Below are 24,209 nucleotides of genomic sequence, written 5' to 3'. Positions count from 1 at the left end.
ATCAGCCCCCACCGTTCGGAACGCGGTTCGGAGCGTCAATGGTCCTTGTAACATAGTCAATGGACCCCCCACACCCCCCCCCCCCCCCTCCGTCCCGCCCTTTTGTTTAATTTAACGTTTAACGTTAGTGTATGAGAACGCCTGCCAGCGCAGCCAGACACAGACAGGCATCATGGCAAGCACAGTGAGCTTCCTCATCCCTTGTCGTCGCTGTAAAGTCTCTCTGAAGGCCTGAAAGCTGTGGCTAGTGGCTACTAAAGACAACAAACTTATTTCAACACCTCTGAAAAAGCACAGGAATGCGAGCAGCGTGTTGCCGGCTGCACAATATAACGAGAGCCACAACACACACACACACACACGCGCGCGCACACGTTTCACGAACACATTATCACCGGACGGTGAAATGTTGCCTTGGACACATAACAACAAAACAACACGTGGGGCTACTGAGTAGCTTAACGTAGCATCAACGTTATGTTTCCAGACTCACCCGGTCTGGTCTGTACCCGTCTCAAGTGACTACGTTAGCAAGCAACAGCCAGGAAGTTAGGCACAGTGCCACCTAAAACAGGAAGTTGGGTTGTTCTGCCTTCAGAAATTAAATTGTGTCATGAGTAAAAAAATTTTTTTGAGCTGTGCACGGCAACAAATGGTTAGAGAAGTATAATAGTATTAAAAAATCAAATCGAAAATCTAATTTTGAGAGAAAAAATCTGATATAGCCTATATATATATATTTTTTGCTGATCCGAAAAATCCGTCACACGATCCGATCCGTGGGTTTTCTGATCCGTGCCAGCCCTAGTAGGAACAGAGATCTTCAGGGTGATGTTATTTTCTGCATTTCCTCTCAGCTGTCCGAAGCTCTGTTCGATGAGTTCGCAGAGATTCAGTCAGCCAAGGAGCAGGGGGAGAGGATCAGGCAGGCTTAGTGGTGAGTGGGCAGAGAGAATCAAGAGCGGAGGAGAGAGAGGATAGAAGAGTGGTGGAAGCCTCCTCAGTGGACAGGAGAGAGAACTGCTCGGCTGAGGGAAGCAAGGAGAGGACAGCAGAAGAGAGGGCGTTAGGTGAGAGAGTTTTTAGGTTGCGTTGGGTGCTGATAGAGTGAGGGGGTGGTGGGTGGGGAGGGAGATGGGAAGGGAAGGTTATAAAGTGGTGGTCGGATACAGGAAGAGGAGTTGCAGTGAGGTTGGAGGTGGAGCAGGATCTGGCGAAGACCATGTCAAGCACGTTCCCTGCTTTGTGAGTTGGAGGAGATTGAGAGAGGTAGAGGTCGAAGGATGATAAGAAGTCAAGGAAAGGCAGAGATTGCAAGGTTCCCGGCTGGATGTTGAGATCGCCCAGAAGAATGAGTGATGGAGAAGGGTGTCCATCTCGTCGAGGAAATCACCAAGCTGACCAGGCAGCCTGCAGCAAGGCGAGCAGTGCAGGGCGAACCTGGATTGCCTAGTCAAACCCGTGACGAACATGATCGATCCGGTTCCAGCAGCGCCTGGTCCCAAAGCCAAGCCGGACCCGTTCCTGTGTCGTGTCACAGCATTCGTCCCAGCCCGAACGAGAGGAGGAAAACGAGCAGAGGCAGAGGAGGCAAAACGCTGATGGGGAAGGAGGGGGAAGGAGGTGCGGGGGAAGGAGGTGCGATCTAGCAGCAGCTGTGGACAGAACTCTCTCTCTCTGTGTGTGTGTGTGTGTGTGTGTGTGTGTGTGTGTGTGTGTGTGTGTCTGTGTCTGTGTCTGTGTGTGTGTGTCTGTCTGTCTGTCTGTCTGTGTGTCTGTCTGTCTGTCTGTCTGTCTGCACACTCACTCACACTGAGCAAACTGTATTGTTGAATGTAAAAAAAGCACTTCATATATATATATATATATATATATATTTTTTTTTTGTCATTTGTGTCATAATGAATAATATTTACATGTCTGATGTCAATACAGTTCAAAATAAAAGAATTGAGAGCGAGTTCTGCCTGAGATTGTGTGCTGTACATAAATGCCATTTTCTGCAATTTCTTTTCTCAGAGAGACCTTTTGGGTGAAAACAGGGTGTATATAAATGGCTATAAGTAGAGTACAGAACATGCTAAAAGCTCACTTTTTTTTTCCTGGTGAACCCAGAGACGTACATCTTCATTTTGAGGTATTGCAAATCACTTTGGTGCTAATAGATAATTTACTGTGGGTCTTGAAAGATGACCAACAATTATGAAAATCTTTGGCCTGTGCTAAATATTGGCAGTCCTAAACTGGCCATGAATGAGTTAATTGGACTGCAACGACATTCTCCAACACTTTTGATATAATGGGAAGAATGCTGATGGGTCTCCACCCTTAATAAAAATAGGTGAGATGACTGCCATTTTTAAACTGTTGGGGAAAACAGCGTCCTTAATGGATTGATTAATCAACTGTGTAATAGGTGTGCATAAAGTCGTTGCATGTTTATGTTGTTTCACAACGGCACAGGCATTTGAGATCGATAGCTTCGACATGCACAGCGGTCGAAGGCATTTGAGATAATTTGTCACGGAGGGAGCGGAAAGGAAATCCATATATGGTCACAGCCGGTCAGTCAGAGTGGGTCGGAGCCAATGGCAGAGCTTGCAGGGAGCGGAAAAGGATTTTCTTCCACTGCATTAACGGTCATGGCACAATCCCCTCAATCAGGTCAGAAGTGTATATAGTAGAAAGGAAAAGAAACATTGTGGGCTTTGTGTTTATTAATTAGGCTAGGTGCAATAAGCTTTCAAGCGTTGTGCCAACGGGTTGTGTGTTCCACCGGTGCATAGCGCACAAGCCGCATATAACCAAAACATAATCTGAAATTAATTCTACTCTGCAAAGGATATATAAAATTTCAAATTGGCTGTATTGTTGTTGGAGAAGCTATTTAATCTTAAAATCTGCCTTGAGATAACTCGTTATTTGGCGCTATATAAATAGCCTATAAAATGTATTGATAGTTGGTTGATTGATTCACTGATTGATGTCTCCGAAATGCCTAAACATCATAATTTCCTGACTTACAATGCTTACAGCAGCCTAATTATATTACATGTTATTTTAAAACATAGGCTATATCTTTTAAGAAAGTAAACTGTCGGCATCTTTCTAAATATAGGCCTATTCCAAGTTCTGCATGTAAAAATACAAAAAATAATTCCTGGTTAATGGTTACCCATCATTAATTTCCCGGGAAACGGGAAATGGGTTGGATGGCTATTCCCGGGAATCCCGTTTCCCGGGATTAAACCCTAGTACGTACGTACGTACGTACGTACGTACGGACAACCCAAAACCATAATGCCTCCGGCTCGGCTATCGCCGGCGGAGGCATAAAAAGTATAAAGTAAATAGTACATAAAATACATTTCCGCCAGTAGAATCTCTGAAGCATTTGAAAGTCTGACTGCCGAGGGAATAAATTATTTAGAATGGCATTTATTTTTGCAAGCAGGCAACACATAACGACGACCCGATGGCAACAGAGAAAATTCACATGCAAGTACATGTCCAGAAGAAGCTAAAATACTCGCTGCTTTCTGGAAGATTTGTTGGTTGCAGAAAGAGTTGAGGTCTGTTTCACACCAATGATCTTAGAACAGACTTTAACACATTGACTGCCAGCCGTTTTTTTTTTGCTGTAGGTAGCTTTTGCCAAGCCGTTTTTTTGAGGATTCTGGCTCATTTTACAAGAGCCGAGGATTCTTTTCTGCTTGGAGTTTGTCAACACAAAGTTCACAAAAGTACTAATAGAATGTGTGCTTTCTCTGTCTAAAAGAGTTAGTTTGTAGAGTTAGTAGTTATGTAGATATTAGCCGTTGAGTACAGCATGGTTTTAGCGTCTGAGAGTGAAAGCTGAGATAATCGCAGTTTTGTGAAATTCAATCAAACAGGCAGAACAGTCACTTTAACCATTTATTTTTGGCATCAGTGAGAGATCAGACATCCAAACAATATAGTTCCGAACGCCCTCTCCTTCAACTCCTCCCTCCGTGGGCGTGTCTAGTGGCTTTCAGCCTGCGTTTGTCACAAGCGAGTGCTCTGCTGCTGGGAGTTTGAGCAGCCTCCCTCCCTGGCAGCGAGTTTGAGCAGCCTCCCTCCCTGGCAGCGAGTGTGGATAGGTCTCACTCGTCTCTTGGGTTTGAGAGCCCCGATGAAGCCCCGTGCGACTCTAGGCTTTATGCTGCCCACACAGTCCATTTCTGGAACCCCCCACCGCAGCAGCGCGAAAGCGTCCCCGCCTACAGTATGAGAATGAGGCTCGTTCGTTTCTGACTGTAAAATCGCCAAGCCATTTCCTTGAGAATGGAGGAAGCAGCCGCGGGAGGCGGCTGCTTTTGGTTGACTTTATCTCTGTCGGGAGAGGACCGTCGCCACCTAGCTGGTCGGTAAAATAGATTATACACATTCAATACTTCCAATATCTCCATAGGAGTCGCGGGGGGCATTGATCCACGTAGCACCGTCAAAAAAAAAAAAACGATTTTTTTTGACGTATTAATACGTCAATGGCAGTGAACCGCTGGATTTTTTTTGACATATATATACGTCAGTGGCAGTCAACGTGTTAACAATGCTGTTCAGACTGTTTCTGTCCTTAAAAGGGGCACCTACCCCCCCAGATTTCTGGCAAAACAGTATTCTACTTGATTTGAAAATTCTGCAGGCAAGATGGTCCCTTGTACCCTGGCAGAATTACTAGCCCATAAACTAACATAACTTTGCCAATAAGTATGTAAAATACAAAATAAAACAAACAGTAATGTCTTCATTTGATGTAGAATGCAGAGGACATGTACCGTAAATTCCGGACTATAAGCCGCACCGGTGTATAAGCCGCACCTTCAAAGTTGACTATTTTTTTCTTATATAAGCCGCACCGGACTATAAGCCGCGGGTGTTTTAATGGTATTTTATTTTTTTATTTTTTTTGTGTTTTAATGTTTAATTACCATATGTAAGGGTTCATGCACAGAGGGGATTGTAGAGGAAGCTCCCATTTATTAACATTTCAACAAAACAACATAACACAACACCACCTGTGTTGTTTTTTACAGTGCACACAGTGTCATACAGTGTCATACAGTGTGGTGAAAAGAGGGCAAGAGAGGAAATTAAAACTTATTATAGTTATATAGGATTTATAGTTAGAAAGAGTGCTAAAAAAGAGAGATTTTTTTTTTTTTTTTTGAAAAAATCCATAGATAAGCCGCACCGTTATATAAGCCGCAGGGGCCAAAAAAGGCCAAAAAACGGGAAAAAAGGTGCGGCTTATAGTCCGGAATTTACGGTAACTGGTTCGTTAAACTCGCATTCCAGGAATATTGTATTTACCGCAATGCTCCACGTTAACGTAGTTGGCTCGTGCCTCAGAGAGCCTCGTTGTCCTAGAACCCACTCGCTTAGCGCCAGAACACACTCGATTTGGGGGCGAAACACACCAGAATGTCAAATCAAATCATCGACAGAGACGCTATAGCCGACTCACAGTATTTTCAGTGTATCAGAGATAGACGTTATAAATATAGCCACGTTATAAACAACAAACTAACGCTGGTGGTCCGTATGGAAACGGTTACATGGCGTAATACTGCCATGTAACATAACTAACCAGCTGCTAACATTAGCCACAGTAGGCGATTACCCATGATGCATTGCGCTGTTAAAGGGCTTGCGCTAAAAACGGGTCCATTGGAGTGAATGGAGATGTTGCAACTCTCCTATTATGGCTCTGGTGTGAACTACAGTAATGATCACATGAAGGAAATATTTTTCACATGAGTGGGGAAGGTGTGAGTTGGCCGTGACGTAGGATGCAACCACAATTTGGGCATTTTGAAGGGCAAAAAAAAAGCAGGTTTGAACCCATATTTCCTGGTTACCCGTCATTAATTTCCCGGGAAACGGGAAATGGGTTGGATGGCTATTACCGGGAATTATGCAGCTGAAGATGATAAAGAATGTTGAATATTATAAATTCTGACCAGAATTCTTCACACACCACCCCAAAAGCCATATATATTGGTTAAAAGCTGAAAAAAGTGTTTTGGGGCAATGGGGGGTTAGTCACACTTTAAGAGTAACTGACTGACTGAACATGGTAGATCATACCAGATGATCATAACCAGATGTTCCAAAGTGTTTAGTACTATGGTCAAATCACTGAACATGGTAGATCACCTCAGATGTTCGAAAGTGTTTAGTAGTACTATGGTAAAATCACTGAACAAATGGCGAAATGCAGGTTCAACATGACCCTGCCCCCCCTTTTGAACCCCGACCCCCCCCAACCCTAGTGTGCACTGAACTGAACCCTGTTCTGTCACAGGCGGGGCTCCTGTAGCCCTCCTCACCTCTCTTGATATCGTCGAGCTGCGGCTCTGGGGATGGGTTGTCCTTGGAGGGGGAGGTCTTGACCCCCCCGGGCTTGGTGGGGGCGCGGAACTGGCTGGACCGGACCGACTGCTGCTCCATCCGGGCCTGGATCTTACTACTGCCCTCTGCCCTGAATCACAGACAGACCAAGAGAGACACAGACACACACACACACACACACACACACACACACACACACACACACACACACACACACACACACACACAGTTCAAGAGTTCATCCTGGCCTATTTTCCCTTTTGTTTTATTTATACTAGAAACAGGGCTCCTTTCTAGCCTGCCGTGCCTCGTCCTCTTCCTCCTTCCCCTCATCGCTCATCTCTGCCGTCCGTCATCATACGCACGCAGCGCTCCTTTCTAGCCTACTGTGCCTCTTCCTCTTCCTCCTTCCCGTGACTGACTGTCCTCCTCCTCATTGCTCATTTCTACCGTCCCTGCTGATTCCACTGCAGCACAGAGACAGCAGCAGCAGTGTGTCTGTTCCTTCTTTGTTAAACTCGTCGTCTGGTTCAGAGTGGAAGTAGCGGCAACAGACGCCACCATGACAGTTGCGGGCACTTCTGGAACAACGTTGTAGAGTTTTAGAGTCACAATCATAATATTGTCACTTGTTGGTTTCCCCTCGAGGGGTTCGCAGATGCTTTTCATTTCATTTCATTTATTTTTTTTCCCCCTTAGGTGTTGCATGGGTATGTTGCATATATTTCCCATACACTACTGTAGAAGAGTGTCTGGGGAATAATAAGATAATAAAGAGGAGAAACAAACTACATTCCGGTCAGTAACAATATGCTGCAGCACCTTCATACAGACACAAACAGAAATGAAAGAATGTGGTTGCAGAATGGAAGATCCAACATTTTGAAAGATGCCTACTCTTACAAATGAAGGCAAGACATTCAAACTAATTCTGGTACTTAAAAAAATCTATTTCAATCAGGACCACTTTAGTCAAAAACACAAGACCATTTAGATCAATTTAAAGCTTTTATTAGCATGAGTTATATTTGGTGGTATGGCTCTGTTCTGGAGCGCGGCAGCAGCAGAATCTGGGAGCTCCTTGCCCCTCCATGAGCAACATGGAATAGCCTTAACCCATTGATACCTGATGCAGCATTTGCGTGTATATCCCTTTAACACCGGAATGACGGGCGTGTCCTTTTACCTTTCATCCCGGCTCCAACACAGATACGTAGTAACGTGTATATCGTTGTTTCAAGACATGTGACCGATGAAATGCTTCATGATTTGCTGAAACAGACGTGGCGGAGGTGAAATGCATTGTGGGTTTTGTAGTTTTCTCTTTTTCTTTTTGCCTCGACGGTGTGGAAATTTTTCCAAAGCTGAACTACATGGCAAGTCAAGGAAGCGGCATTCCAGACCATCGAGATAAATAAATATGGACTGAGCGTGGCTATCTCCGCCCAGCAGGGTCGAGTGAAGCCGAAATCCTGCCAGATCAGTGAACCAGATTCTGTGCAGCAGGTCCGTTGAGTTAGAACCTCTGTGAGGTCCCCGCCCCTCTGAACTTTCTTATGTAGAGCTGCTGTTTCTAGATTTGCGCACAGTGCGTTGTGTATTTATATACAGTCTAGCTCTGTAAATATGGCACTTTAAGTTGTAATATTTTTTGTCTCGCCAAAAGTAACCAGGAAGAGATGAGATGAGATCAGTTTATCAAAATGACGCCTGTACGAGAATCTGATTTTCGTTGTCGGAGATTGAGCTGTATCAGACAGACAAGTCAGACCTCTGGGCTTATCGGATGAACTGATGTTTGCAGCTCTGTGTTGATTAGTCTAATGTTTCCGTGGCATTTTGATTAACTTTATGATTTAATTCCTTTTGGAGCAAATGTTGGTTTAACAAATATAACCGTGAGGCTACGTTGTTGTACTGGTACAGTGTGGGTAGGGCAGCCAAACCTAACGTTAGCCCAGTGCGTTAGCCAGGCTGCCTGCCTCTTCTCTGACTCTACATATCTCTAACATGCAACGGCTTCACTAAAGGGGACCAGGCCTACACCCCTGTTCCAGACACAGACGATTCCCAAACAACTCTAGTTATTATAGAGGATGAAATTAATGATGCTGGCGTAATTTCAGATTTATTTATCTCATGTTCCAATCTGCAATAGCCTCGAGGTTTTACTGAACGTTGGAAATTCTGTACGTTCTGCATGGCCGTGTTTCAGCCAGTAAGCTAAGTTAATGCTAAGTGATGACCTGAATGGGAGTATGACTTACTTTGAGGACAAAGACATCAATGAATAAGAAGATTCCACACCCAGATTATGATGTGACTGTTGAGACGCTAGCCATGGCTCATTGGGTGAGTGACATTTTGGCGAAAGCATTTCCCCGAGATATCAATATAAAAACGTTTGTTGCTTTAATACCAAAAATAAAACCTCTGTTTGTATGTGACGCTAACCCGTTAGCGATTAGCTAATGGCTGGTGGTTGTGTACTAGGCCTCATCTTACACCCGGGACGGGAGTTAACGTTATAAAACACATTTCCTGGCAGTTGGACAACCTGGTAAGTTCTGAAAATATGTGTCTATTATTGTGTTATTCCAGCTATCGTTATCGGTTGTTAAGTTATAGTAAATAATGAAAAACAGCTGACTAGCGCAAGCGGCTAACGCTAATGCTAGCCTGCATGTTAAAAACCATTGTGTACCGATAACGTAGCTGGAGTAACTAATAAAACACATATTTTCTGAACTTACTTCAGTCCCCAACCAACGTTACTTCCTCGTGTACCTTTCTCAAAACAATGTCCTTTTTATTGCGGTCCATTGATATGTCTGGTAGATAACAGATCAAAGCAGCACTGTGTCTTGTCTATGTAAAACTAACGCTAGCTCTATAATATGAAGAGCCTGTCCAGCCAATGACGGCTTGAGACTGGCTGCCACAGCTGTCAATCATCCCTTTTTATATGTCAAATAACTACTTAAAAACAAACTGATCAGAAAAATGACCACTTGCACAGGCATTAGCATGATAATAACTATCTAAAATGATACAAACCACCTTTGGAAAAAAATGATCTGACGTGTACTGTGATTATTTCGGTTGTCCATTTCCCCATCCACTAACATGGGGAGGCGGGCCTTGTGACCTATACTGGCACCTGCCGCCAGAGCGGTGATCTAACATGCAACGGCTTTACTAAAGGGGACCAGGCCTACACCCCTGTTCCAGACACAGACGATTCCCAAACGAAACAACTCTAGTTATTATAGAGGATGAAATGAATGATGCTGGCGTAATTTCAGATTTATTTATCTCATGTTCCAATCTGCAATAGCCTCAAGGTTTTACTGAACGTTGGAAATTCTGCACGTTCTGCATGGCCGTGTTTCAGCCAGTAAGCTAAGTTAATGCTAAGTGATGACCTGAATGGGAGTATGACTTACGGTACTTTGAGGACAAAGACATCAATGAATAAGAAGATTCCACACCCAGATTATGATGTGACTGTTGACACGCTAGCCAAGGCTCATTGGGTGAGTGACATTTTGGCGAATTTGCCGTATTTCACGACGACTGCAAAACAGAGATTGCTAACATTACTCTTGCTGCAGTAATTGTCAAGGCTTCAACATAACCTATTTCCTCAGCCTCTGTAGTAGCTATCAACATGAAATAAAAAGCATTTGAGAGCTTAAACCCGTGGCTTTTTATTTGGAATGGTTACTTTTGGTGTAATCTTTATTAACATTTCTTAAAATGCATTAGAATCTTTTTATTTTTTGGAGTTAAAGATAAAAAATTGTTTTAATGAACATTAGGGCAAATATAATACGAAAAGCCAAATGGTTAAGCTCTCAAATGCTTTTTATTTTATGTTTCTATGTGCTACAGAGCCTGAGATATTAGGGCTTTAGTGAACGCCGACCGCTCTGTCAACTTGAGCACAAAACGTCAGGTTTACAGGGGGTGTTTACAAACGTGCAGTAGGTTTAGAGTGCAGATTAGAGTCTAGAGCAGGCGCTTAGGTATCAATGAGTTAAGGCAAGGGGAGCAACAAAAGACCCCCAGGTACAGAATAGAGCAAGCAACAATGACAACAGAAATGACATTGTTTAAGTCAGACACAGCATGAAAGGAGGAGCTGGGGAGGAGGTGGGTTGCAAACAGCTTGCAGATGAAGCAGCCATCTTAGGCAGGAGACTGGAGCAGAATTAAAGAGGGTGGGCTGGGTTTGAGATCAGCTCCTAATCAGCTGTGGGCTGGGTTTGAGATCAGCTCCTCATCAGCTGTGGGCTGGGTTTGAGATCAGTTGAGCCAGACTGATTTTGAGCCAAACAGATTTTCTCAGTTTTTCAAAAAAGGGCGGGGAGTTTTCAGGCTTTTGAATCCGCCCACTCCACATTTGGGTAGGATGAACTTTTGTGGGGCGGGCAAATTTCAGAGCCAATGGCAGAGCTCTGTGCATTTCCTGCTCGCACATGTGTAGTTTCAGTTCAAGCCAGCTAGCGCTGTGAATGGATCTGCTGCTGATGTTTCTCCCTTCCACCACCCCCTCCCTTCTCCTGTCCAAACCTCGCGTCACCAGGCTCTCTCAGTCCAAACACCGGCATACCGTTTTACTTCATCGAACCAAACGGTTCAGCTAACGCTATAATCGGGAGAGACCATAGAACATTTCACTCCGACCAAAACTAAAAAAAACATGAAAAAAATATTTTCTTTAAACACACATTTTTTTTACGTTTTGGTCCCAGTGAGATGTTATGCGATCTCCCCTGTTTCTAAATATATCTGTACCATTTGGTTTGAACCAGTAAAACTTTTTATAAGCATTTTACGAAATGTGTATGGGAAAATAAATGGCAGATGAAAATCTCTGGTTCAGTGCTGAAGCAGGAAGTAGGTGGTCACTTTGCCTCTCTATTGTTTGGTATTACCCAGAAGGCTTTGAGGCGGCCGACTTTTGACAAGAAAACCATCAAATCTGGCTAAAAAGTTAGATAGAAATAATACTTATTTGTAACACAAAATGCAATTCAGGAATATTTGAATATTGGACTAAATAAAATGAAATGAAATTGAAACCCTAAGAGAAACACACATCCACCGGTGGGTGTATATACCCCTCACAAATACAACGTGAATAGGGAAATGGGTAGTTTGTAACATGTAACGTAACATGGTTGCACACTGTGATATCCGCTACAACAACACTTGCTTACTTAACGCCACTTTTTCAATAAAAACACATTTATACAATGACTTTACATAATGTATATTTATGTCGCATCATTTACCCTGTCCTATGATGTGCAGGAGCAGCAGGTAAAAGTTATAAAACTAAGCCTGAATGAGCCTTGTTCATTGTTGTGAAAGTGTAGTGAGTGTGCTGCAGGGGTGTTCGACTTGTTGACACCTCGCCTGACTGTGCTCGCCTGCTCTCGTCTGCTTTCCAGGCAAGGCGGCAGTCAACTCAAACGAGTCTATTGTCACCGATAGTTACAGGTGAGCTTACAACCTTTATCTGAAGGTAGTAGAAGTATATGGATGCATCGGGACCGCTGGGGGAGCGAGCCAACACGACCGTCTGTACCCCGCCCCCCCCCACACACACACAGGAAACCCGGAAAAGACACACGGCAGACGGGCTGTGTATTTCAGATATCGTTTTGTTTAATCCTGGCTTCATCTGACGTGAATAGATCAATAAAATGTTTTCCAGTGATTCCTAGGCTGCAAACTTGTTTTAACATGCAAATCTGAGTGGTTTCTGACGAGAACGATTTCAGATGGCAGCCCGTCTTTATTCTGGAGCATACTTAAGACTTGGAGTTTATTGATAACGTTTCGGTTCAACAACCTTCATCAGAATGGAGACAAACAGGACAAGCATTCACATATATGGAACAGCCCAGCCAATCACAGCATTTCACTTAGTAGCTCACAGGTGTGTTCACTAATTGTTTAGAGGGTGTGTCCATAGGTCCTGCTCTGTCATCATACTCCACACGACTGATTATAAAACACATTTACAAAATAACATATTGCAAAATGCACAATACAAAAAACCAATGCGAACACAATACATGTTTTTAAGACAATGGGGAAGAGATTAAATGGAACTCTACTACCACTGAAACATAGTTAATACAATACAGTAGAACTAAAGTTAAGGAATATCAAAATTAACCAAAATGCAATGAATAGGATTCAAAAGCCTGGCAATCAAGAAATTGAGATAACATAGGTAGAATTTTTTTTTAAACCTAGCAATCAAATTTTTTTGAGATAACCTAGGTAGAAAGAAAAGAAAAACAAGAAAAACAATGCCATACAGTATCCCTGTAATTGGAGGAAGGGGGGGGGGGGTAGTTGGCCTACAGAAAAGGTCTGAGGTCAAAGGTGCTCGCCTGCTCTCGTCTGCTTTCCAGGCGAGGCGGCAGTCAACTCAAACGAGCCTATTGTCACCGATAGTTACAGCCAGGTGAGCTTACAACCTTTATCTGAAGGTATAGAAGTATATGGATGCATCAGGACCACTGGGGGAGCGAGCCAACACCACTGTCTGTCTCACCCCCATCCCAAAGCCTTCGCCTCGGCTATGAGAGCACTGCTGCTCGGCTGCGCGCACCCCCGCAGCCCGGAGCTTGCGGCTCATGCATGTGCATACCAGAGAGGAGGCGGCCATCAACGCCTGACTGGCCAGGAGAGAGTGCTTCCAAGTCGGACTGATAATATAAACAACATCATTTGAGCTTAGATAGGTAAGATATTAATAAAGTAATGACACATTCAGCGGGAAACTAACTATAATTAAGACATGTGACAACTTTGACGATGTTTGGTTCAGTATTTTAAGAGCAAACAGGTTTTTCAAACAGGAGATTCGAGGTCCTGCCTGTTCTTGATGAATCCAGGTCAAAGTCCTGACATTTACTGTAAAACTTATTACAGTAATTGCTCATCTCTTCTCACATACCTATGCAAACAGACGAACATTTATTTATTTGTTTATTTTTACAAACAAACACAACCTAGGCTATCTGACATACTCTAAAACTAAACCTAAACTACTAAATACTACAATTTAGAATGTACACTATGCAGTCTAAGCAAAACGCTCCACAAATCTCTCTCTCTCTCCATATTCAACAATTCTCCACACTCGGTAGTCCCAGCATTGTGTGCAGCCACTTTTATAAACTTTGGCTGGGAGAGGCCTAGGCACGAGAGATGGGCGGGCTGGGTTTGGCGACGTCACAGATCAAGAGCTCAGCCACTAGAAAGGGAGGAAAATTGGGAGTCTACAGCTGGCTTTTTTGGTTTGCATGGAACTGCATGGGTATGTGAGAAGAGATGAGGAATTACTCAGATTTACAGTAAATGTCAGGACTTTGACCTGGATTCCTCAAGAACACAGCTAATTTCCAATATATATTGATTTTCAGCAGAAAAAAGTGGAAAAATTGTTGGGTATCTCTTTAAGCTGGGCTTGACATCCGTGGCCTGCCTGAACTACCGCTGTGCTCGATGTAACTTAAGTCCCTGACTGACAAAATTAACTGCCTGGCTCCTTATAGTTATGTGAAGAACTGTTCTCCCCCTAAAATGGGACGTAAATATTTAATTAAAGTTTCTAACTTCCAAAAGGGGGCGCCAAAGACTAGAGGGTGGAGTGTTGAGGCCGCAAAGGATTGTTTATGAATGTTTATGAATTAGCATTTAAATTAAGAAATCAAAACAAAATAACTGCCACTCAATGATGTTCTCTGGCCTGAGATGACATTTTTCACCCAGTGAGTTAAGAAGACATTGGCTGTGATTGAAAAAGTTTGGTTCCTCGACAATTGTGTGTATTTATGTCCACTCCACTTGCTCTGAAAAACACTGTGACAAACCTGTATGCGAAAAGTGCCTTTAAATACATGTAAAATGCCCAAAACTCTGAGATCAGACCGCTGCACTGTCTGCATTCTGTATCTTCATCATACTTCCACTGTTTTCACTGGTGTAAAACAGTCTGACTTCCCCCTTGCTGACCTATGACCTCTTACCTGGTTTTCTTGACCTGGATGCTGCTGCTCAGCTTCTCCAGGACGAACTCTCCGGTGTCGTGGTTAATGATGAGCACACAGTCCTTCTGGTACGGCCGCTTGTTCCCTTTGAACACTGTCATGGGAGGTGTCGAGCCCTGAGAGGACAACACCCACAATGTGAATATGAAGGGATCATTCTGTAACACTGGATGTCCATTCTGGAAACTTTTGGGTATGAAATTCATCTGGAATCATCTGGATTAACTGTTGTAAAGGCAAATAACTTAAGACGACTTGAATACTAACCCCTAATGTGCTCAGTGGTGGGTAGAGTAAACAAAAACGGTACTCAAGTAAAAGTACAGTCACTTTATAATATATTTACTCAAGTAGAAGTAATTTGTTTAGTCCATTTTTAACCAGGTTAGTCCCATTGAGAACACAGATCTCTTTTACAAAGGAGGCCTGGCCAAGACAGCCGCATAAAAAGTTACAGACAAAACAACAGTAAAAATAACTACTTGAGTAAGAATAAAAAAGTATCTCGTAAAAAACTAGTCAAGTAGTGAGTAACTTCATGAGTAACTAGATGCAACTTATTATGGTAACGTTATACGATGGTCCTTTGGCATGGCTTTCTAGAGCATCGTTTAGTCCATGAGCAAGACCACATATCAGGCTCAACTGAACTGAGTGGGCAAAACTTTATCTATGCTAAATTGTTTATAGCAGGGGTGCCCAAATTCTTTCCCATGAAGGGCCAAAACTCAATCTGGGTGGAGGGCCGAGGGCCAAAAATAAACGTTGTGGAATTACATTAAAATGTATTGTGTTTTATAGAAAATTTACATTCTAAATCTAAAATAACATTTCAATATAATAATCTACTTTTTATCTGTTTGGTAATTGTAATAATTTGCAATAGGTTATATACATTTCAAAAAACATCTGCATTTGTGGAGAGTTTAAACATTTAATCAGTAAACACCCAGTTAAAAACAGATGTATTTTCCACCTTTGTAATCAAGAGAGAAATTTGACTTAATTCACAACTTGAAAAATCCTCAAGGTACTTTGAAAATCAGCTTTATTGTCCATCTTTTGTAAACAATTTGCCATGATAATTTGCAGGGATGCAATCTCAGGAGTGAAAATGTGACACACAAACACACACACACACACACACACACACACACACACACACACACACACACACACACACACACAATAGGGCAGACACAACCACTCTTATAAGAGCCCTATTTCTTGTCTTTAAAAAAAACTACTAAGGTAAGGTGACTGGTTTGCCCATGTCTCGGAGGAAGCATGGAGCCAGTTTCGGCTCTCCCCAGATCGGCAGAGGGTGGAGTAGCAACCAGGATAAATAAATTAAATTAGCACTAATGGGGGATAAAAATGGGATAAAAAAAATCTGTGGCGGGCCAAAACAAACAGAGCGCGGGCCCCAAATTGGTCAGCACTGGTTTATAGGGTCAATATAAGGTTGGGAAATATAACATAGTATTTTATATCTTTATTCGTTGAAGTTCCTGGTGTGGTCTCCATCAATGCACACCACCATAGCAGGGAGTTCCCCAAGCCCTGGTAGTCGGTCATTTCTCCGCCTACTGGCCTCTGGCCTAACGGTTACTTTATAGATTAAACAAATAAATAAAATTACAGTGCACCCGAATGCAACATACAAGATACCCGCTGAATAAGTGTCAAAATGTTCATGTCATTCTGGCCAATACTCCACTTCTGTTATAACATTTCAGTCTGGAATATGCAATATCTTTCAATAATCTTTATGACTAAAAGGCTAAAAGTAATCTCATGTGTAAGAAATGACTGTTCTACATTGAAGTAAAAATGTAAATAATTAACTTGTTGGTTTTGGATTTATTTAACTTCCAGAGTGCATTTTTGTTCGTGTGACACTCAACACAGGCTTTGAGAATCCCAGGCCACTTACTGATACTTATCCTTAAAGGTCCCATTCCGTGCAAAAGCTGTTTTTACTTGTAAATGCATATATACTGCTGTCAGCCCTCCCTGTAATGAGTGGTCACACGCTCAGAACTGCCACAGTTGGATTTGTCCCTATACAGCTCTCTCAAGCAGTCTCCTCCAAGCCACACCCCCAAACGCGTCGTTTGCCCAGAGGGGAATCTGGGGGAATTTCGACGTCACTAGCTTCATCCTGCATACTGCGCGGGTCCCTCTCACACAAGCTACCTGCACCATTTAGTCTATAGCCACAAAATTAACACTTCTAGCTGGAGCGACGCCAACTGTACGTGATCCAGCAACTGCAGCGGTGCATTCGGTAAGTCTAGGCATTTTGAGATGTCCTCTTTAGCGTAGTACCGTTAAGTTAACGATAACTCGCAACCTAGCGTGCTGGTCCACAGACGCTGATCTGATTGGCCGCTGGGAGCCTGGGGCGGGCTCTCCCTCAGCGGCCAATGGGAACTGTTAGTTCTGAATATATTATAGAAACAGGCCATTCTTGGGAAGCGACCAGATGAGGAAGTGAGAACTCCGTCACAACAAACGGGGTTGCTATATTTTCGACAGATTAATCCAGAATCATGTTTTATGGACCAGAGACACACGTTTTTAAGAGGTTACAGCTGCACGAATTGGGACCTTTAAATGAACCCACTCATATTCTGGTTTATTTCAAGAAAAACATTTTGGCTAGTGGAAATTCTAATTGGCTGTTAACTTCTAGCAGCCATATTGGCAGGTGGTCAAAAAAGTTAATTTCAAGCCCTGCAGGGAGAGCAAGTGGTGACATAGGAGTGAGTGAGAAAAGGATCAAATATTGGTGTTTTAGACTGAATAATGACATCACAACTGTTAATTTAAAATGAGTTATTCCTCTAAACCTGACTTCAAATGCCCTAAATTGTTCTGCGCCGGTGCCGTTCGGCCCCCAACCCTCAGCTAAATCCGGCCCTCTGGGAGCGAGGACATTTTTTTGTGGTCCTCTCTATCATCAAAGTTCCTGGGTTACAGCGTGACAATATTTGTTCGCCCCCCGGCAACAATCTGGGTTTCTCATGTGGCCCCCCATGAAAAATAATTGCCCACCCCTGATCTAGCCTCTTAAATTGGTTCTCAAAGTGAACCAGAATAATGCGTTTTAGTTTCAAATGTACAAATTTTTCTTACAGGGGGCATGGCCCCCCGAACCCCCCAAGAGGGTCCAAGCAAGGTCCACCTACCACAATCTCTCCAAATCCTGTGGGAAACATACAGTTATTAGTCTTTTCTTTGTTCTTAAAAATATACATTGCCTGTTTGTGTTTTGCAATATGGATATTGTTTTATTGTTTTATTTATAATTAAATTGAGCATTGGGCCTTTATAAGAATGTTTATTTGTATTATTTCAATTGTCACACTCATGGATACATATTTGAGGTTTGTTTATTAATTGGGAAAAGGAACACTGGAACAAACGCCGTGAACATGATCCGGCTACTTTCTCAATCTGACTGGCTACTACAAAAGTTTGGGGAACTCTCTGCATAGTATCCACCAATTCACACCTCAGTCTGTCTGACTGGAGTTATCCCCAATCTTTACCTGTACAGTGGCATAGCATCATAGATATAGCCTTAATTATGTTCCTGACTTTATCTTTAGAGCTACAACCATAAATTACCAGCTACAACCATATATTACCACTCAAATTAAAGCTTAGAATGTTGGCCATTAGTATAGCCATTAGAAGCATGCTGTTTTTCAGTACAACCTTACAAATTGGGGATATTTACTAGACAGTTTTGTTTAAAAAGATATTGCAATAAAAGGCCATTTAAGCATATATGGAAAGTTTTGAATGATTAAAATAACCATTCCAATCAATTCCCCATGCTTGAATTATGCAGACAAGTGGGTTCATGTGTCTCTGTACAATTTAAGGTTCAAAAGTTGTTGATATGAATGTACGACAATTTGCGTGTGACAATATCCACATATTTCAACGCATGATAACTACCACTAAGCTACCAGTCCGCAATGGTTATCATGCTAAACTATGAACAGGACATATAGCAAGTCAGAAAACACAACTAGAAATTGCCCACCCAGTTGAGCCGCATTGGTGATTTTTTGGGTCTTGGCTCAAGGACTAGTTAGGTTAAGAGATGGGTTTGGGTTACCTCCAGTAGAAAGACCCCCCATCATTCTAGTTAACGTTAAAGCCCCAATCAGTAAGATTTTTGACATTTTTTACTGTAATATAACAGCTTTTTAGTCACAGGACATGGTAGATTGACTTGTAACAGGGAGACCCTCGTCTTTATTTATCCCACACCGCCCTCCATTGGCCAGCACTGGGACTATGCAGTTTGTCTGCCACGTCCCGTAGCAAGAAAAAAGAAAAAAGAAAAGCATGCTCGCATGCGCTGTACAGCGGAAGCGCTGTGTTCATAAAAACAAGGAAGTAACTCGATTCGGATTTGCTACGAAAATGATGTTTCACGGAACTATGGATTATTATTTCATCACGTGGTGAGTACCCGATGTCACAACATGTACATAGAGCTTTCTGGCGCTGTGTTTTGTTGACTTTGAACGGCGATATCGTTATCGATACTATTGGACCCAGAGGGCGCAGTTTCTACAACAGTAAAACTTGGAAAACTTACTGAATGGGGCTTTAACTTGCTTAATAGGTAGGCTCATAGACTCGCCCAATATTAAGGCCCTTTCAGACAGTTCCCAGTACCGTAAATTTCGGACTATAAGCCGCGGCTTTTCCCCCGTTTTTTGGCCCTGCGGCTTATATAACGGTGCGGCTTATCTATGGATTTTTTCAGAAAAAAAAAAAAAAAAAAAAAAAAAATCTCTCTTCTTTAGCACTCTTTCTAACTATAAATCCACTTCTGTTTTAATTTCCTCTCTTGCCCTCTTTTCACCACACCGCGGACACTGTGTGCACTGTAAAAAAAAACAAAGGTGGTGTTGTGTTATGTTGTTTTGTTGAAATGTTAATAAATGGGAGCTTCCTCAAACAGCCATCTCTTTCCCGACAATCCCCTCTGTGCATGAACCCTTACATATGGTAATTAAACATTAAAACACAATAAAAAAAAAAAAAAAAAAAAAAAACATTAAAACACCTGCGGCTTATAGTCCGGTGCGGCTTATATATGTAACAAACAGGCAATTTTGCTGCTGCGGCTTATACTCCGGTGCGGCTTATAGTGCGGAAATTACGGTAATTGACTGGGATCATCTTTCAGGCACAGGTGATTTTCACTATTCACACATGTGCAACATTCAGGCACCTTTTCACAGATGGCATGGCAATGCAGAGATAGATGGGACAGTCTATGAGGAAGGGACAGTCAATGGAAGGGGAGGGGGCTCTGAGGTGGGCAGCTGTATATGAGGAAGGGACAGTCAATGGAAGGGGAGGGGGCTCTGAGGTGGGCAGCTGTGGAGAGGTAGTCTCGCAGTGTCAGCCGTAGATGATATCTACGTCTGGAACACAACTCTCAAAAGTGGTTAACGCCCACCCCAAGACAAAAAAAAGGGTCCGTGACAGACATATGAATTGACCAACCATGGACCTCGTGGGCGGTGCATTCGGAATGTGTGCAACAGCTAAATAGACCCCGGGTGAAAACATCCACTTTATTCTTTGAAATGGCTCAAACGCCCGCCAATTAAATTAAATTGCAATTAATTAATAAAAACTGCAAACTTTGGCCCTGTTTACAAGGCAACGCTCCCTGCATAAAACGGCAAACTTTTTTAGCATTAGTGCCTTCCTTTTACACGGGAACGGCGTTCTTGGGGCCTGAAAATGCAAAAAAGTGAAAACAGGTCCCAGAGTGGAATTCTTTGATAACACCGCCCTTTACTGCCGCCGTATAAAGTGGTGAAACGCAATTCAGGTGACAACACAGCCCCCCTTTGCCATGGAAGACAATGATAGACAATATAGGAGCATTGTACTAGCCCAATACACCCTTATGGCACAATTAATCGCATTGGCATTCAACAAACATGATAACGATTTGCCAAAAACACATACCGGTAATCTGCGTTAAGTGCCCGCTACTAACGTCACACATATTAATTAATCACTCCCGCATTAAATAATTGAAGACAACTCACGGCCAGATGTATTTCCTCAAGTCCCAATTGTGCTGCAAAGAAAACAGGTATTTTTTATGGTGCTTTACTTTGTTTTTATTCTGTAATCCAATCTGGAGCAGTTTATTACCATTCTGACTTCTGTGTCACTCTATCGTGTGGAAACTTCATTTAAACTTTAATCCTACAAAGCTAAATCAAGCCCGATAGAAATAGACAGAATAGAGGAAGCTGGGCATTTTTACCTTCAAAATAAAAACTGTAATTTATAACTGGGTAAGTAAACTAGAATGACCGCACGCGGTTATATGCCTCTGCCAACAAGTGAGCAGTCGACATCCATTTCTGTCCAGACGTGAGCCAAACGTGAAGAAATTCCGTCAAGGTATTACTGAGATATGGCGTTACCGAGCTTGAAAATGGTGTTTGTGAGGTCACAGTGACCTTGACCTTTGACCACCAAAATGTAATCAGTTCATCCTTGAATCCAAGCGGATGTTTGAGGCAAATTAGATGCAATTCCGTCAAGGCGTTCCTTAGATATCGTGGTAACGACCATGAAACGAGCGGTCGTGATGTCACAGTGACCTTGAACTTTGATATGACTACCAAAATCTAATCGGTTCATCCTTGAGTCCAAGTGGACGTTTGAGGCAAATTTGAAGAAATTCCGTAAAGGCCTTCCTGAGATATCATGTTAACGAGCTTGCGAATGGTGTTCGTGAGGTCACAGTGACCTTAACCTTTGTGCTTTGACCACCAAAATGTAATCAGTTCATCCTTGAGTCCAAGTCGATGTTTGAGGCAAATTTGATGAAATTCCGTCAAGGTGTTCCTGAGATATCGCGTTAAAGAGCATGAAACGAGCGGTCGTGAGGTGACCTTGAACTTTCACCACCAAAATCTAATCAGTTCATTCTTGAGTCCAAGTGGACGTTTGAGGCAAATTTGAACAAATTCCATCAAGGCTTTCCTGAGATATTGTTAACAAGCATGAAAATGGTGTTCGAGAGGCCACAGTGACCTTGACCTTTGATCACCAAAATCTAATGAGTTCATCCTTGCGTCCAAGTCGACATTTGAGCCAAATTGGAAGAAATTCCGTCAAGGCGTTTGTGAGATATCGCATTAACGAACTTGAGAATGGCGTTCGTGAGGTCACAGTGACCTTGAACTTTGACCTTTGACCACCAAAATGTAATCAGTTCATCCTTGAGTCCAAGTCGATGTTTGAGGCAAATTGGATGACATTCCGTCAAGGCGTTCCTCAGCTATTGCGTTAACGAACATCGAACGGACGTATGGACGTACGGACAACCCGAATCCATAATGCCTTCGGCCTGGCTATCGTCGGCGGAGGCATAATAAAAATCAGGGCCGTCGACTCACTACGTGTTAAAATTGACTTTTAGTTGTCTGTGTTCTATATGAAAAAAAAATTGCAACATGCATCTATTAGTTTATTTAATTACCATTATTGTGAAGGTTTTAACCAGAACTTTCAACGTTATTCTGGCTCACTTGACGCTGCTCTGAGTTTTTTGCAGCTGTGTATAAACGCAAAATCAAGCGTGGGAACGCAACGCCAGTTTGCAGTTTTATGCAGAGACTGTTGTCGTCTAAACATGGCGTTTGGCTGCCTTCTTTGCACAGCCGTTAAATTATCTTGCCCACTCATTCTTCCTGCAAGACAGCCTATCGCTACTTTTTAGTCGCTCCTTTTATCGCTTCACAGTTAAGTCTCTTCACGGTGCGAAGTCAGGAGTCAAGTCATTTTAAGTGTGCATAGGTAATTGTCTGGAATACATAGTTAATTGTCTGGAATGCCTAGTTAATTGTCTGGAATGCATCTGATCGGTCGGCTTTGATCGGCTATTTTGAGAACGCCGATCAAAGCCGATAGAGCCAATATCGGCCGATTCCAATCGCGTTTCGATCGATCGGAGCACCTATAAAAATAATAATCGTCATCGGTCATACATAGGGGAAAGTGACACGCTAAACCAGCTTAGAGGTGCATTACTGCAACCAAGTGGACTGGAGGCGCAACACTTTCATTCATGGGCTCTTTCAATCTCAGTATTTTACATTCAGTAGGAGCTGCTTAGTCAAGTGTGACACCTAGTGGTAAAATTTTGTGTACCGGTCCGGATTGGTTTTTGGGAAAATATCAAACCGGTTAGATTTTTTTTTTATACCGACCCAATTCTAACTACCAGTCAAAAGTTTTGAATACCCCCGATTGAATCTTCTATGTTCTTCGTTCTCTCAAAGCATTCTGATCTAAAGGCTTCTGGTTAAATGCTTGAAATTTGTTTCTTAGACAAATATATTATAAATAGTGAGAGATAGTTTTGATTTGTTTCACACTTTTTTGGTCACTGCATAATTCCTTTTGTGTTGTCTCATAGTTTGGATGTCTTTAGCGTGTGACGTGTACAAACTTTTAACGGGAAGTGAATTCACCTTATGTAGCCACGCCCATTTGACCCGGTTGTGTGGTCGTGTGATGACTTCCGGCTAAAAAAAAAGAAAAAGAAAAAGGCCGGCTGCTCCAATATCATCTAACTCTGAATTAACTAACAATTTAGACAATCGTATGTAACATACCAAATAAAAGCAAATGGCAATGTCTAAGAATGCAATGCCATTGTAACTGGCTCGTTAATTCTCGCATTCCAGGGAATTGCGTTAATGTGTGGCTCTCGCTGGGCTCGGAGGAGAGAAAACCATCTGAAGCTTTCTTTGTTGGAGTCCGAGTATGTTTTACAAGAAAGTGCTCGTCATTGTCGACGATAACGTTATCTGACGTGGCTAACAGTGGATACTCCGCTTGCTTGCTGTGTTAACACGACCCGGAAGAATTTGGCCCACCCCCGCGTATGAACATAAGTTCAGGTGAATACATAAAGCAGAAAGGAAGCCTTACAGGAATGTGAGGTAATGTTATGGTGACTTCATCTCCTTTCCCAACTTGTAACTCCCCCTCACAGCTTGTGTCAATAGACGCTGGTTTGAAGTCATCTGCAAAGGGAAGACATGAGTAGAAAAAGTCATGTTGAAAAGATATCACTTTAATGGAAGAATTGTTGCCATATAACAGAAATGCTCGTCATTTTTTGCAAGTCCAAGGCAAGTCCAAGTCTTTCAACTAGAGTCCAAGTCAAGTAGTCTCAAGTGTTTGAGTCCCAGTCAAGTCTCCCGGTCAAGTCTCTCAGAGGGAAGGAGGTGGGCAAGCCACCCTATGCGGTCACTACAGTAATAATCAATGGGGAAAAAAACTATTTTTCACATGAGTGGGGCGCGTGCTAAACCCACCGTGACGTCACAATGTAACAAATATCCCATTCATTTGAGGGCACAAAAAAAGCAGTGTTCAACCCCCATAGAGAGAACTTATGCTGCTGAAAATGATACAAATGGTACAATGGTAACAGTTTGGTCTCAAATGTGGAAATTTTGACCAGAATTCTTCACACACCACCCCCAAAGTCATATTGGTTAAAAGCTGAAAAAAAGTGTTTTGGGGGTCAGTTACACTTTAAAGTGCTAATTGAAGTATATGGGATGATGATGGCATAAGATGGCAGTTAGTATTAGGTCCTTAAAAACAGTGAGGTCAACATTCAACTGTTATTCTTATACATATCCTTATTTGGTCTTCAGATTAATCCAG

At 42.6% G+C, this 24,209-nt stretch overlaps 1 protein-coding gene across 2 annotated transcripts in view; it reads right to left on the bottom strand.

Annotated features, from left to right (window-relative positions):
• The window catches only part of eaf1 (ELL associated factor 1), a 39,586-nt gene that overhangs the window by 14,781 nt on the left and 596 nt on the right, over positions 1–24,209 (bottom strand). For both annotated transcript variants that reach the window (XR_014553298.1, XM_083649843.1), the window contains exons 2-4: positions 23,463–23,557; positions 14,433–14,569; positions 6,354–6,505 (exon numbers count right to left, since the gene is read on the bottom strand). Coding sequence is in view for 1 of the 2 variants with exons in the window: in XM_083649843.1 (XP_083505969.1) it covers positions 6,354–6,505; positions 14,433–14,569; positions 23,463–23,557 (384 nt within the window). In the remaining variant the exon portion in view is untranslated. The remainder of the gene's footprint in view (positions 1–6,353; positions 6,506–14,432; positions 14,570–23,462; positions 23,558–24,209) is intronic.

This window comes from Poromitra crassiceps, assembly GCF_964638095.1.
Source record: "Poromitra crassiceps genome assembly, chromosome: 1".
In the NCBI taxonomy this organism is placed as follows: domain Eukaryota; kingdom Metazoa; phylum Chordata; class Actinopteri; order Beryciformes; family Melamphaidae; genus Poromitra; species Poromitra crassiceps.
This window is presented reverse-complemented; position numbering and strand designations above follow the sequence as displayed.